The sequence below is a fragment of the Eutrigla gurnardus genome (genome assembly GCF_963514095.1).
Source record: "Eutrigla gurnardus genome assembly, chromosome: 7".
NCBI lineage: Eukaryota > Metazoa > Chordata > Actinopteri > Perciformes > Triglidae > Eutrigla > Eutrigla gurnardus.
In genome coordinates, this window is record NC_139921.1 from 7,493,647 (window position 1) to 7,509,200 (window position 15,554).

The following is a 15,554-nucleotide window of genomic DNA, read 5'->3' on the forward strand; positions in this document are numbered from 1 at the left end:
AATGTCAACCTAGAAAAGAAAACATGCATGTCTAATACGTTTATTTTTCAACAGTGCCATTGACCTTTTTTCCCCTTTTGGGGAATCTAAGGAATGAGAGTAAAACAAATAATCAAACTTTAAGAATCAGCACACCCACACAGGTGGGTGCTGATTAGAGCTCCTTTCAGGTGGAAGTTAGCACCTTTACTTGGACTTTGCTCATATCACCAAACTTGTATGTTGTATCTAACATTTCCTACCTCACACATCTAAATGGAATGCAGCCATCATTATTAATTATACCTGTGCCTTTCAGTCAACTGTCTGCTGTGAGAACAACCTATTAGTACATAATATACTGTAGACTGTATATAAAAAGTGTGCGTAGTCATTGTGAAGTCACCCGTTGGATTGTGGACTATGGTTTTCAAGCCTCGAGTTTGGCATTTTTGCCCATCGCCATCCTGGAATTTTTGCAACCAGTGAATGGAAGTGACCATATTTGGACTGCGAAGGAGCGACGAGCACAAGACTCCATCCGTCTTCTGTTGTGAAGCTGTTATTAAAGTTAGTTTTAATAATCGAGGTAATCTTTTCCAGACAAAATACAGCACTCCAACTAAGTGTTGAAGTAATCCTAGCAGCGAAGTACCTGTAGTGTGGTGGCGACGGTAGCAGGGTTAGGCTGACTGTATCATATATAGTACCTACCTACTACTACAGCAATAATGCCATAAAGCAGTAAAAGGTGCAACAAACTAATATGTAAGGGTAAGAGTAATGCAGGTTAGTGATCTATTTTGACTCTTAAACGTTGACTTACAACTTCCAGCTGTTATTACCAACTGTTCTTTCCTCAATTCTATTTTTTTTTTGTAAATTGAACTTCATTTATGCCAGAGAGGCATTCAAATATATTTCCTAGAATGTGCTATTGCCCAGATGGTTCTCCCATGTTGAAAACATACCTGCTTTTACTCGGTTAAGTAGCAGGTCATGTTTTTCCTGTTCATTCCTGTCAACAGCTTCCCATCTATCTGTAAATGATTGAGGTGCTTACCAGTGACTAACCCATGGTCACAGTCCAGGTTCACCTCTCCAGTGCTTCTCATCCCAATGCTTATCCCAGACGGTTTGTATCGGGATCATTTCCAGTCCTTTGTTTTCCTTGTTTGAGGCCTCTCAATGAGTTTCCGTAGGCTGGTTTTGATCAGAATTGAATCCCTCATAGGGATGATAGCAGGTTAATGTTTGTTTTTCTAGGCGGAAGGCTGGCCCTCCAGAGGAGCTGCTTCAATCCTTCAGCGTTTACCTCCTCTCATTGATGTCTGAGGATCACACACTGACGACTCAGACTCATCGCTGGTTTATGGCTCCACTGGCTCTCAGGCAGAAACCTCGTTAACAGATTTATTATTGTGAGACAATACAGGATTGCACAATAGCCTCCTCCTTGCTGCACACACAGAAAATGTGTACACAGATATTTAACATATTTAAATGACATTAGGGATACAAACAAAACAAGACAAACTATGTAAATATTACACTAAAGGAAGTTGCACATTTGCTTTGCTTCCGTTCACCTGCTGTTTGGTCTACTGCCGTGTTTGACCAAACCTGTTTTGGAGACTCGAACTGGACATTTTTTATCTTTTGACCTTTGAATCTTAGAAGCCTAGGAAGCATTTTAGTAAACACACTTCAACATCTATACATTTGGACTTTGTCAATCCAAACCTTGATGTATTCCGTTGTTACAGAAGAATAACACTTGTTTTGAACCAATGATGTTGAATTGAATTTGAAAAGGAATGAGGGCTTTCCGTAGTGTAGTGGCAATAAATGCATGGAGGTAATATGCATGAGAAACTGCATGTTGACCATATGAGAAGTGAACAGGCTGAACTCAGTCCCATTTCTATTAAAGGGCCGATATTCCAAGCTTTTTTAATGAAAGCAATAAAGTGAAACTAGTCCAACATGAATTTCCGGTGGATTGTTCAGTGATTTTATTGCAGTCTCCTGGTGGGAGAGACTTATTTGTCTGCTGGACCTGAGGCATCCAGAGAAATCTTAGAAACTGGAAAACTAGGATGTGTGCAAGCTTGTTGTCTATAACGATACTTGTCTTGGTAAAATCATGGTTGCAGTTTATCAAGTTGATTGTGGTGAATTTCTATCAACAGGATCGTCATAAATATCGTCACAAGTGACTTGAACAAGCTGTCTAGCTCGCTATCATGGGAGAGAAGAGAAAGATAGAGCCTGATTAAGAATGCAGGATACAAAAATCCATGATTTTAAATATATATACCCTTTATTTATGCAGGGAGACCTTATGATTTATGATCTCATTTAGGAACATGTGATTGTTTTTTCACTAGAAAGATGTATTCATCTGTGATACAATATAAATATTTGTTTCTTAACAATCTTACTGCTATCAACAACAAGTGATAGCAGTATGTTTAAGTGCGTGGACTGTCTTTGGTGTAGCAGAGCATTCGTTTGGATTTCAACACGTCCAACAATCATTAACTTTCACCTGCGAGCGCCCAAAATATAATGAACGCAATGATGCTCTGCTCCAGTTGACTGGACTTGTGTGTCGTTGCCGATGATGCATTAGATATCAAGGCCTCACGGAGATCATGCAGACGTACTGAGAATGCAAGCGTGGTGTGTTTCTATCGGGCACGGGCACACACACACACACACACACACACTCACGCACACTCTCCCTTCCCCCATCAGTGGAATTTTGTTCCCAGGGCTGCCTGGCATTCCTCACTGCTGCATCATGGGACCTGTGTCGTGTGTGTGTGTGTTTGTGTGTGTGTGTACAGTCCTGCTGGTAAGAGATAACATATCACCATGCTGTTGTTATTGTGGCTCTGAAAGATAAGGTATCCATCCGTCTCACCTGTTTATTTTTACCTTGCTTGCCCTCTATTTTCTCATCCATCCACTCTTCTGTGTGTGTGTGTGTGTGTGTGTGTGTGTGTGTGTGTGTGTGTGTGTGTGTGTGTGTGTGTGTGTGTGTGTGTGTGTGTGTGTGTGTGTGTGTGTGTGTGTGTGTGTGTGTGTGTGTGTGTGTGTGTGTGTGTGTGTGTGTGTGTGTGTGTGTGTGTGTGTGTGTGTGTGTGTGTGGACCACCCTGCTGCTGACAAAGCCGTTGTCACGGTGATGGGTCGAGAGTGGGGGGGTTGTGATGATGTTGTGGTCTCTGAACTGCTAATGAGAGGGAGCTAGACATGACTAAGATGGAGGGAAAGTGACTGTCAGTCAGCGTACCAATGAGTCATAGTCACCCTCATCCCCCTCAGGCAGTAAACCAGTCGCTCATGTAGTTTTTGGTCGGATTATGAAAGGGCACTCACTGGGAGGTCAGTTCATAAACCAGTAAGCAAACCAGTTGGGACACTCAGTAAATCAGTCACTCGCCAAACCAGTGCACTTGTCAGGTGTTATAAACTGTCAGTCAGTCCACCTGTTTGATAGAAATTAGACATTAATTCTGGTTTATTACAGCTTGCCCTCACAGCTATTACATTACTGATAATGTTGGCACGTCATCCTAAACTATCTACATACAGTGATAAAAAGTTCCCGGTGATTATTAAATAGTGTTTTTACTTGAAACGTCCATCCCTATTAGCCAGTACGTGGATCTCTAAGTCCACCAGTAAGTTGTGTGTTTTAAGGGTTCGTGTCGAGCCACTCTTTCTGGTCTGTTGTCAGTCATCGTGTCTTTGACCAGTCTTGGCAGCCTGTTGGACGCAGGTAAACGGATACCTGATAGGTACCTGGGTCTGATGCTGTAAACTTCACTGCTGAATGGCTAAAGGAACCCCAATGTTAGAATGTCACCAACGACATTAATGACATCATCTTTCTGCTCTCTCAACAGGTGAAGGTGTCATGGCCGTCCTGTTTACTGAGCTGCCCTCCTAGACTTGCCTGGTATATAGATAGGCATACCTTCACATCCCTGCAGTCCACACAAACACGCCTGCTTTGGACTCTTTTGGCGTGTGTGAGGGATGACAACCTCCCATCTGAACGGCCATGTTGCTGGGGAGGGAGGAGGAGGAGGAGATGAAGAGCTGAGGGGAGGACAGCAGCACCGGGAAATGGCCGTCGACTGTCCGGGAGAGCTGGGGAGTCGAACACTGCCCGTCCGACGATCTGCACAGCTGGAGAGGATACGACAGCACCAGGTATGTACACACACACACTCTTGTTTATTTTACTCGCCATTAAAACAATCCTAAAGGTCCTATTTATTTCTAAAGTGCATTCAAGAACAACCAGGGCTGTTTAACATGCTGTACGAACAAGTGGAATGATAACAGTGTCCTATGTCACAGTCACTGCATATCTTTGCACTAGCTGACCCCACAAGAGCTAGCAGCAGTGGAGGAGTGTAACCAAGTACAGTTACTCAAGTGCAGTACTTAAGTACAACTCTGAGGTGCTTGTTGTTATGAAGTATGCAAATTTTACCTTAAATGACCTAAATGTCAGAATGAAATACTTAAGTTACGTTGTTGGTTCGGAGCATCTCACACCTAGATTCACAGTAAACAAAGATGCGGTGCCATAGGGTTGAATGATTTGAGACAAATATTTTGCTGCCGATTAGAATTGTTATTATGCTCAATAGTACTTGCATAGTTTTAAACAAGATATAATTGGACCAAGCATAAGCAGAATGTTACCCTGTTTCTGAGTCATTACAATCTGATCAAATAACGCTGAGGTTTCTCTTCTTGTTCACTTCCATCTTGATTGTTTATGTACAAAAAGACCTTTCATTCTGCAAATTCCTGTCCATCAAAAATGATACAGAGAAGTGTTTTTTTGTGTTTTTTCTTCAAAGATCCAGATACCTCACTTTTGTATTCAAATCACTAAATCAGTCACATTTCAATAAGTACACATCCATTGACAAATTAGGGGATTTGTTTTCTTCCGTTATACTTAAACGTTCAATCCAAAGTAATCTTTGATTTGCCAGTAGATTGGTTTGATTATTCAGTGTTAAAGAATCAAGCGTTATGATGTAAATGCTGAGTGCGTTGAAGTGGAAAGGCTGGATGCTAACAAGGGACTTGACTATAGGAGGGAAAAGTAGAGCCTACTTTAAAAAGTAGTATCACGTTATTTAATAAAACCGACTCAACACAATGTTGCAATGATTTATCATTTTATTTATGCAGAGAGACCTTACGATGTATTATTACTTTGTGTTTTTCACCGTAAAGGAGGTTCACATAAAAAGGCATGCGATGCAATAAAAATATTTGTTTCGTAACAAAATGCAAGGTGAAGTGATTCCAGTACAATTTAGTGTCATGTTTAGTTTTAAGCATGTTCGATATCGGCATCGTGGATTGATTTCAGCCTGGATCATGTCATGACATGATATCGTCCCATGCCTGTTCTGATTTATCAAACGATCCATTCACGTGTTCAGCTGTATTTCTACATATGATGCATTCATGCGCCCGTGTGTGACAGGAGGACCTCCGTCGTCGCAGAGAGGAGGAGGGTCGGCAGCTGGACCTGAACGCCTCGCTCAGACTCAGGAAGCTCTCCCAGCATCCCAACATCGGCATCGACAACCCAACATTCCTGCAGGATTCACAGACATCGCAGCAGCCACCGCTCGGCAGCCAGCACACACACACACTGCTGGGTAAAACACACACACACACACACACACACACACACACACACACACACACACACACTGCTGGGTAAAACACACACACACACACTGCTGGGTAAAACACGCACACACACACACACACACACACACACACACTGCTGGGTAAAACACACACACACACACAGACACACACACTGCTGGGTAAAACACACACACACACACACACACACACACACACTGCTGGGTAAAACACACACACACACACAGACACACACACTGCTGGGTAACACACACACAGATGACAGGAGAATTGCAGATCATTGTTGTAGTGAAGCCCTCAGAGGAAAGAATAAAGAGGTAAGAGGGGTGATGAGACTTTAAAGATCATTTAAATGTGAGAATGATGAAGGGGTGATGAAGAGGAGAAAGGAGCGAGAGAAAGCTGGCTGGGAGGGAAAGGAATGCAAGGAAGACATGTCGTTAGGGAGGGAATTCCTGAGGGAGGGAGAGAAGGACTTGAGAGGCTCTCGAGGGCGACTTGATTAAAACTCTGGTCGGAGTGGTAATGTTGACACACACACAGTGTGCGAGTTATACCACGGTGTCCGGGGGAGCCGGGGCTGGGGGCGGGCGATCATTTTTTTTTTTTTTTTTTTTGGAGGGGGGCAAAGTTTAAATGCTGATCCTGTCATTAATAGCAACAGCATATGCCTATTATAAAGAGAAAATCCGTTGCACGCACACCATAGGTCTATGTACAATATTTACATGAAACACCCCGATCGATCATCATCACATCATACATCACATGGGCTATAGCTGTACACAGAGCCAAACACGCGATAAGAGCAGCCAGCGGCACCACGCTTCAAGCGCCTCCGACGTGCAAGCAGGCAACACTTTTTTCATGAATCACGAACTAAAAATAAAATTTTATTTCTCTTATTTTACACCTTTGAGGGAAAACCATGGCCAAAATATAATTAATTTGGCAATCATATCAATATTTTAGAGCTCCCCCCAAATTTCACAAATCATGTTTCCAGGGGAGCTCAGGTGGCCACCAGGGGAGCCATGGCTCCCCCTGCTCCCCCGTAACTCGCACCCTGCACACACACACACACACACACACACACAGGAACACGTAATCTAAAGTCTGGACTAAGAAATGAGATGTGGTCTCTCACACACACGTTGATCTGAAGCCAGGACCAGCAGGAAATCTTCTGCCATCACCTAATAGTGATGTAAATCTTTGAAGCAAGTCTTTTGTAAGTCGGAGGTTAATGAGTGTGTTTTTCTTGCAGAGTTGGAGGAGTTGCTGCTGTCACTGAAGCAGGTCCGGGGCTGCCTGTCCGACCAGCAGAGTCAGAATGACATAGAGCTGGTTCTTGCACTACTAAACAAGGTAATATGAAGGGAAGGAGACGGACAGAGCTTTTTGTTTAAGACTTTCTGGCCTCCGAGGAAGAAGGGATTTCCCACGATGGAGCAGTGCCGTCACTGCTGTCTGAGCTTTAGGGGCCCTCGCAGCATTTCTACCGTTGGAGTGAAGGATGCTGGGATTGGAGGCGAGACGCTCTAGATAGACACGTTTCTGATGGGCTCTCTTTTGTGCCAGTATTAAATATTAATGCGGTTGGATATTTTTATGCCTAAAGCTAACAAATAATTCAGTGTTTCTCCTGGAACTTTGTACCATTTGTCAGGATCATAAAGCCTTGAATGGCCCTTTGGGCTGCAAGGATGTTTCCAGGAATATCTCCGTTTTTTATTTAGGAATTATGAAAATGTTACCTATATTGCAAGTGAAGGAACCTAGTTTTGGTTCCTGGTTTGTAGTTTGTGCCTTCCCTCCAAAATATCCTGTTGAGGTGAGATTATTAACTGTACAAATATGACACTTTAAACACAAAGCTGTGTTTGTCTTGGATCATCTCCACACTAAACAGGCTAAATCTGAAAACAAATATTTTTCTGTCCGTTGTGGTCCTCTCTCCATACGCCGGCATCTTTCCTCAACCTAAGTTTTTTGGGAATGCTCTTCGGGGGACTGAATCGCATCGAAAACTTTCATCGTTAATCTATAAGGTGAAACACTTGTTTCATCACTTAGGTTCATCACAAAGAAAGAAAACATTTCACCAAGTATTATAAATGTTTTATCCCATTTTAATTTTACTTTTAAACTATGAATGGGGTACAGTGATGTGAAAGCAGGACGTTTTACCTAAAGTCGAGCTGGAGCGTCTCTATTGTTCTTATGGTGACATGAAAGAAGCAGGCGGGACGTAACGCTCTGTGTAGAGCCGACGTTTCAGATTGATGGATGTCATGATGTCATTATATATTGTTTTCCAGGAAGACATAAAAATACATATACTTTTTTTATTTCTCCAGCACATGTTGTTAAATGGGTGAACAATATGACCGGGATGTTATTTTCCTTTCAGCTAGACTTTAATGTGGTCACTCCAGTTGACTGTCTTTTTCTGTCCTTTAGTCTGACTTCCAGGCAGCGCTGAAGATCCATAATGCCGTGGCCACCAGCATGCACCGACCATCTCCTCCATACCCACACACACAACAAGCTCTTCAGCTGGCCATGGAGGTATCTCACCATTTATTTCATTTAAAATGGAAATGACAATTCTTGTTGCATCATGTTCATCTGACAGGAAGCTAACACACACACACACACACACACACACACACACACACACACACAGACACACACACAGAAACACACGGAGTCCAGGTCAGCGAGTGTGTACTGTAATAACGAGGTTGGAGACAGAGCAGCTCTGTCCAGCATCAATTAGAGTTGTGTGCATGTACACACATACACACAATCTTGTCAGCCAACTCTTTTATGTTGCAATCATATTTTTAAACAAAAGCCTGTTTAATCAATTAATGCTACCGATGTCAGATTTATCTCAGAGTTCATTCATCAGAAGGACGAGCCAAAGCTGCTGAACTGACTGAAATGCTTTCAAGTCTAACTGTAAATCATTTATTTGTATGGGCGACTACCAGATAACACCAGGTTGATGACAACCAGTTCAAGTGAAGCCCACATCCAGGGTGCCGGTACCATCCGTGCAGCAATTATTTTTCTGCCATAGAGTTGAGTTGGCTCGCTGTTGGCTCATTTCAGTGGAATGTTATGAAAGAGCAGCACATTATTTCTGCTGCATGTTGGCTTGTCCGCCTCCTGCCCTGCATTTGGCTTTCAAGAAGAAAAGCTTTCAGCCTTCGTACTGCACTCCCAGAAACATGTCGCTTTGTCATTGACAATGAAGTGGAAACGAAACAAAAAGGATCGTCCTGCACAAGTGTGCACAGTTTTAAACATTTACCAATTTTAAGATGAACAAATATAATAGATGGATGATAGACAATGAGCCTCATTCAGCAACCGTTTTAAAGAAGAAATATCTTCTTAAAACCCACTTCTACAGTTTTGAAGAAGAGTCTGACATTCACCAAAGACTCCAATTACATTGCAAAACCATATATATATATTTTTAATTAATACAAATCTTTTAATAAAATAACATGAATGTATCTCATCATCAGAAACGTCCGTCTGGACTCAAGGATGAACTGATTGGATTTAGGTGGTCAAAGGTCACTGAACTCATAACCATAGACTGTATATAAGAAGTGGACTTAGTCATCATGATGTCACCCATTGGTTTGTGGATTCTGAAGCCTCAACAGTGAAGGAAGAGCAGCACCCTTACTGGATCTGGATCCATGTGGATTCTGGTGTGAAGCTGTTCACAAAGTTAGCTTCATAATTCAAGGTCACCTTCACAGCTGAGTGTTAAAGTCACCTCAGAAGCTAATTGCATTGCCGTGGTAACGACTCAATCACAAGGTAGCCACAAGTGACCTTCACCTTTACATGGATGTAAACTGCAACTTGACCAGTTGGTGGAAGCCTAAAACCCCAAGGCAGTAATAGAATAGTAGTTTTCCACCTCATACGTTGGCCGTCTTTCTCCAGGTACAGCGTTCGCTGAACGAGAAATGACATCCCAAGCATCTTTTTTTATATATTTTATTTTAATATGACAGCTCGTTTGGCGTTGGTACTTCATGCAGTAGTACCTCCACTTCAAAACTGATTTTTCCGCACCCTCTTTAGACTTTAGTTTCGGCATTCTTGAGTTAATTCTCTCAACTCTCATCATTATAAGAACGGCAATGCAAACAATTCTGCGGTTTAAGAACACGTCATTAATAACTCAATAACAAATTTAAGAAAATAACTTTGTGAATGAGGCTTGTGAATTAAAGTATAAATAGTTCCTGCCACATGTTTAACAAGCCTTTGTCTGACATTGTTATTCCAAAATGTTTTCTCCTTGTGGTTGTAATTTGAAAACTCCTCTCTTTGTTAGCTTGTCTCTCCATGATGGGCCTTTTAGTATCATCATTTATCTACATTTAAACAAAGTTTTGGCAGCGGCCCGGATTGTTCTGCTGGCTCTTCTAGACAGTTAAGATCTTGTTCTCGTAGCCCCCTCACGTTATCAGATCCTCTGTTCCTGACATTGATACACACCACGGCTCCAGATTACTCCTTTGGTTGTAATGAATGGAGAATACATTCCATGCAATCTGAGCACATCTTTAGATGAACCCTCAATTATTTTGTAGGAATTTTTTGTTTCGGGTCCGTACAACATATTGAGACAAATAGTCACTCACTGCAAAATGCTAATATAATGATGAAATTTGTATGGCGTATTTCTCAATGATCTTTTATGTCCCCATGGTTCCAGACCAGGAGTCTGGTTCATTCAAGTCAGAACAAAGAGGGACTGGAACTCCACAGCCTGCTGTCAGATGCACACATCCAGGTAGACATGCAAGAAACTAACGTATCCTGTTCTGTTAATGTCATCGCTCCAATCCTACAGCTGTGTGTGTGTGTGTGTGTGTGTGTGTGTGTGTGTGTGTGTGTGTGTGTGTGTGTGTGTGTGTGTGTGTGTGTGTGTGTGTGTGTGTGTGTGTGTGTGTGTGTGTGTGTGTGTGTGTGTGTGTGTGTGTGTGTGTGTGTGTGTGTGTGTGTGTGTGTGTGTGTGTGTGTGTGTGTGTGTGTGTTGCAGTCATTGCTCCTGGCCCATGACAGCATAGCAGAGACAGAAATGCAGCCTGAGCCCCTCCCCAGCCAAGGAGAAACGCTGACCCAGTGGGGAGGAGAGACCGTCAAGATAGTTCGCATAGAGAAAGCCCAGGACATACCACTGGTAAGAATAACACCTGAGAAGAGCTGACAGCAGTTTAGTGTTGATTTCACTCACTTTAATTACTGATGGAGGGACCTTTCTGTGCATGTTGTCCCACTGCCTGCTCGGGTTCCCTCCCACAGGAGTGTAAACTCTAAATCACTCTTTAGGCGCTTGGGTGGTATCTGTTTATTTTCATACCTTTTAAACCTTCTTGACATTATACCGGTGAATATACAGTATATGATTGTATATGTGTGTATGGAATATTAAATTCATATAATATAATTCCTAGAGGTGGGAGAAATAATCAATTCTATGATGCACCGCAATTCTGTATCGACGCAGTAAAGTCTATAATTGATTATTACATTTTCACATTTTATGTAAGTAATGTATCAACTGTATCATACAAATAGGAACTGGTTTGAAAGATTTTGAGGAAACATTCTCATTATATTTAGTAGAGAATCACAAACAAGGGATGTCAACGGTTAACGAGGACTTTTTTGAGCGGTTACGCCAGTCGATCTCAACCAACTGAGCTGGTTCAGACAGGAAACGCGGCGGCGACCTCTGTGGGCCCCACAGCACCCGACGACACAGCTGGACACACACACACACAAACGGTGCTGGGTGCACTACGGCGAGCTCTGTGGCGCCGGGCCGGCGAATGGGAAACAGTTGGTCACGCGTTTCCACATCGGGCTCGGTGGATTAAAGAGAAGGCTTGGAAACACACAAACTAGTGTTGAAAACGTACCAATTCAGAATCGATGCCTCATCTGATCAGCTTTTAGGGAGACCACCAATCAAACTGTTTAGATAGAAGCAGATTGTCAGCTCATAGGTAATCTGATCAAAATGCATCCGTAAACTTCAGCAACGCCAACAGGAAATATTAATTTAAGTTGTTTACAACACAAATATTAAAACTGGATGGATATAACCCTTCAGAATATGGCAGCAAAGCTCAGTGAGTCAACAAAATGAACCAAAACGGACATCCTTACTACAAACAATGCCTTTCAAATCAACTGTACAGGCGCCCTCTGGTGGCGTATTCTGGAAATGTAAACGGGTACATGAATAAAATAGTTGTACGAACTCGTATTCGTGGTGCCGACTAGTGAGGTTAGCAACGTTTTATCCACATGTTGATTTATGGCGGCCCTGTGATGTCACGGCGTCCGCCTGCCTTTTTCCCAGTGTGTGCTGGATTTTAGGACTGCAGCTGTCGATAACTTTACTGATCAAGTATTCAAACTAGAATTCATCAATTAATCGACTAAAGGGATAAGAAATACTTTTGCTTTATTAAGGATAGTTAATACAAAAGAGAAATTAGGACTGAAGAACTGAATCTGAAAGAAGCTTACAAATATCTGTCATCATATATCTGACGCTTTCACCCTTGGGGTGCAGTTAGTTCTTGCTGGTGAACAGAAATTCTATATTTTTAGTCATAGACTTTCCTGAAGAATCGCAGCTCTAGCTGGAATTAGCTCCAACCCCTTCATGACCCCATGCTGAATGAGTGGGTGTAGATTATGGACGGATTAATAAACAAAACCAAAAAATGGAGCATTAATCCACTTTGGCTCTGTTCATATTCCAACCTAAATGGACATCTACTACGATACTGGCTTGCAGAACTTGAGCACCATGACATTTTAACAAAAAATAAAAGAATTATTCTGTTAGCTATGTGAAAGTAATGTGTGAATAAGTTCATAAATGCTCAGATAAAGAAAACAACTCTGGGGTGCGGCTACAGATGATGAAGAAAAAGGCCATCAGTCATGTGAGCTTCAGTTATCATGATACGGGACAACGTTAAGCTAAATGTCAACATTGTGGGGAAATAGGGAATTAGGAAATTTGTAAAATCATATCATACTGTATGATAGGGGTGGGACGATACGGGTAACTCACGATTCGATACTGTGACGATATTTGGCCCACGATAACGATAATATCACGATACACGATATCTGCGATATTCGATATATTGCAAGAAATTTCATCAACGATATATCACGATATGTGACTGAAAAAGAAAAAAATATGCATAAAAAATAAATTCCAAAACTTCGTACAATGTACACATGAATAAACACTGTCCAGCTGGCCACATTAAAGTGCATGAACATTAATAACATGTCTTATGTAAACCAGGACAGTGCTTTCTGATACTGAAAAGTCAGTAGCAACTTGTTTTATGTAAACTTGGGCCCGTTTTAGTTTAACAATAGCTAAACAAGATAAGACATCAGAATTAAATGAAATATTGGGCACATTTCAGTATGCAACCAATTATGTGCAGAGTTATGTTCACCCATCCAGTACCTGGGAAGTCGGGCCTCAAACCGCTTGGAGCTCACAGCAACACCGGGCAGCACACGGCTCTGCGGATCCACACATGCGGACCCTCCGGCGGACGGTAAACACGCGCCGCCCGGAATCCTGCCCGTAAATAGGCAATCGAGCCCGGCCGAAAAGTGGGTCCTCATGCCCTCAATGCTGTGTGAAAAGCGCTTGAAGCTCACAACAGCACCGGCCAGCACACGGCCACGCTTATGCGGCGTTCACACCGGACGCGATAGACGCGAATACAATCACGTGAGACGCGTGTATCGCGCCGCTTGATCATTTTGGACTATTCGCTTCATTCGCGTCATTCGCGCATGACGCTCATTTTTGAACCGGTGCTGCTCTAGCGGGGGAAACGAGGGCAGCGCCGGCGGGGAGCCGGCGGGTCACGTCGGCGGACCCTCCTCCTCCGCCTCGGGGTACCCGATGCCAGAGTCCGTGAGTCCGTGAGCCTCTAAACGCTCGGAATCCTGTCCGTAAATAGGCAATCAGACCGGGCAGCGGGCGGCCCCCGCGGATCCGCTCCGGAGAACCGTAAACTCTTAGACGCACCGACGGGAGTCTAAAAAAACCCGTAGACCCAAAATATCGATATTTGCCGTCAGTGTATCGATTAATTTATTGCGACAGAGAGCACAACAATATATTGCAATATCGATTTTTTTTCCCACCCCTACTGTATGAGAAGTGCATGGCCAAGTAATGATGGGAACACTCTTTCACAGCCACATGCACTAAACACACTTCTACACACACGAAAACATGGATGCAATGAACAGAAGCCATAACAGTGTAATTCAAGTACATATAGTACAAGTTAAACATGGGAGAATCACTTCACATTTTGTCAATCATTTTATTGCGTCACAGATCGATTGAGTCACCATTTTTGAGTGGAAAACAATAAAATAATTTTTAATAAGATGATTATAGATCATATGGTCTGCCAGCATAAGTACAGCTTTTAAATCACTTGTGACAATATTTTACGATACTCGTGAAAATGGAATTTCACCATGATCAACTTATTGTGTGTGGGTTTTTTTTTTTTATCCTATATCGTCTCATCCCTAAATTGTGATTTGGATTAGAGGTCGTTTTGCCCCCAGCCCTGTCAACAACGAAGGTGTAGGAGTCACTTAGACTCATGGGATATTGGGAACGTAGAAGTAACACAGAATACATTATCTGCCTTCTCTTGAATATAATGCTTTGTTTTTTGCTCCTGTTTAAACTTTCTTTTAGTATTTGTCCACTAATTGACGTGTCTGTAAATAATGTGTTTTCATTCAGTAGTCCAGCTTCTTCTTACTGGGACCAGTGAATCATCTGCTGTGGACATGCAGTCATGTCTGGGTTTCTGTGTGTGTCCTGTAGGGGGCAACGGTCCGTAATGAAATGGAAAGCGTGGTGATCAGTCGTATTGTTCGAGGGGGAGCCGCTGAACAGAGTGGACTTTTATCAGAAGGAGATGAGATACTGGAGATAAACGGCATCGAGATCAGAGGGAAAGACGTCAACCAAGTCTTCGACATTCTTGTGAGTAAATCCACTTAATGGACTGATAAATACCACCAATGGGTGGACACATAATGGATGATTAGATCCAGCTTCAGAAAAGTCATTATATGTGTTAACTGTCATACAAGTGTCTAAATGTTCTATAGTACCTCCATCCCACTGACGTGTGTGAAGATGATTATTGTAGTTGGTGGCTGTATTCTCTGATACCTTATAAAACATGTCTATATATAAGACGAGCTGATCAATAACGAGCGCTCTCTGTGTGTTTGTGTCAGGCGGACATGCACGGCCTCCTGACCTTCGTGCTTATTCCCAGCACTCAGAACAAACCTCCTCCTGTCAAAGAGTCCGTGGTGAGTTTCTGTGGAACAGATTTAAAACCTGTGGACGGTACTGAGGTCGGGAACCGTCTTGACTTTGTCCTCCCTCCTCTCTGACCTCCAGGTCCACGTGAAGGCACATTTTGACTACGACCCGTCAGATGACCCCTATGTGCCGTGCAGAGAGCTGGGCTTGTCTTTCCAGAAAGGAGATATTCTCCACATTATCAGCCAGTCGGACCCCAACTGGTGGCAGGCTTACAGGGACGGAGATGAGGACAACCAGCCTCTCGCTGGCCTGGTGCCAGGTACGTCTGTCCATCTGCTGTCTTTTTTCTTCTTGGGTGTTTTTGTTTGAGCTTTTGAAGACTCCTTGGTCATTCTGGTTGACTGTTGCACTGCATGATATATCTGCTACTTGTTTTTCCTCATATT

The 15,554-nt window shown here is 42.7% G+C and overlaps 1 protein-coding gene across 1 annotated transcript in view; it reads left to right on the forward strand.

The window, feature by feature from the left end:
* pals1a (protein associated with LIN7 1, MAGUK p55 family member a) overlaps window positions 1-15,554 on the forward strand; it is a 30,777-nt gene that overhangs the window by 9,677 nt on the left and 5,546 nt on the right. The window contains exons 2-10 of the mRNA XM_084013992.1: window positions 3,896-4,205; window positions 5,509-5,686; window positions 6,967-7,067; window positions 8,163-8,270; window positions 10,456-10,533; window positions 10,783-10,923; window positions 14,653-14,814; window positions 15,075-15,152; window positions 15,244-15,427. Of these exons, the coding sequence (XP_083870118.1) occupies window positions 4,029-4,205; window positions 5,509-5,686; window positions 6,967-7,067; window positions 8,163-8,270; window positions 10,456-10,533; window positions 10,783-10,923; window positions 14,653-14,814; window positions 15,075-15,152; window positions 15,244-15,427 (1,207 nt within the window). The 5' untranslated portion in view covers window positions 3,896-4,028. The remainder of the gene's footprint in view (window positions 1-3,895; window positions 4,206-5,508; window positions 5,687-6,966; window positions 7,068-8,162; window positions 8,271-10,455; window positions 10,534-10,782; window positions 10,924-14,652; window positions 14,815-15,074; window positions 15,153-15,243; window positions 15,428-15,554) is intronic.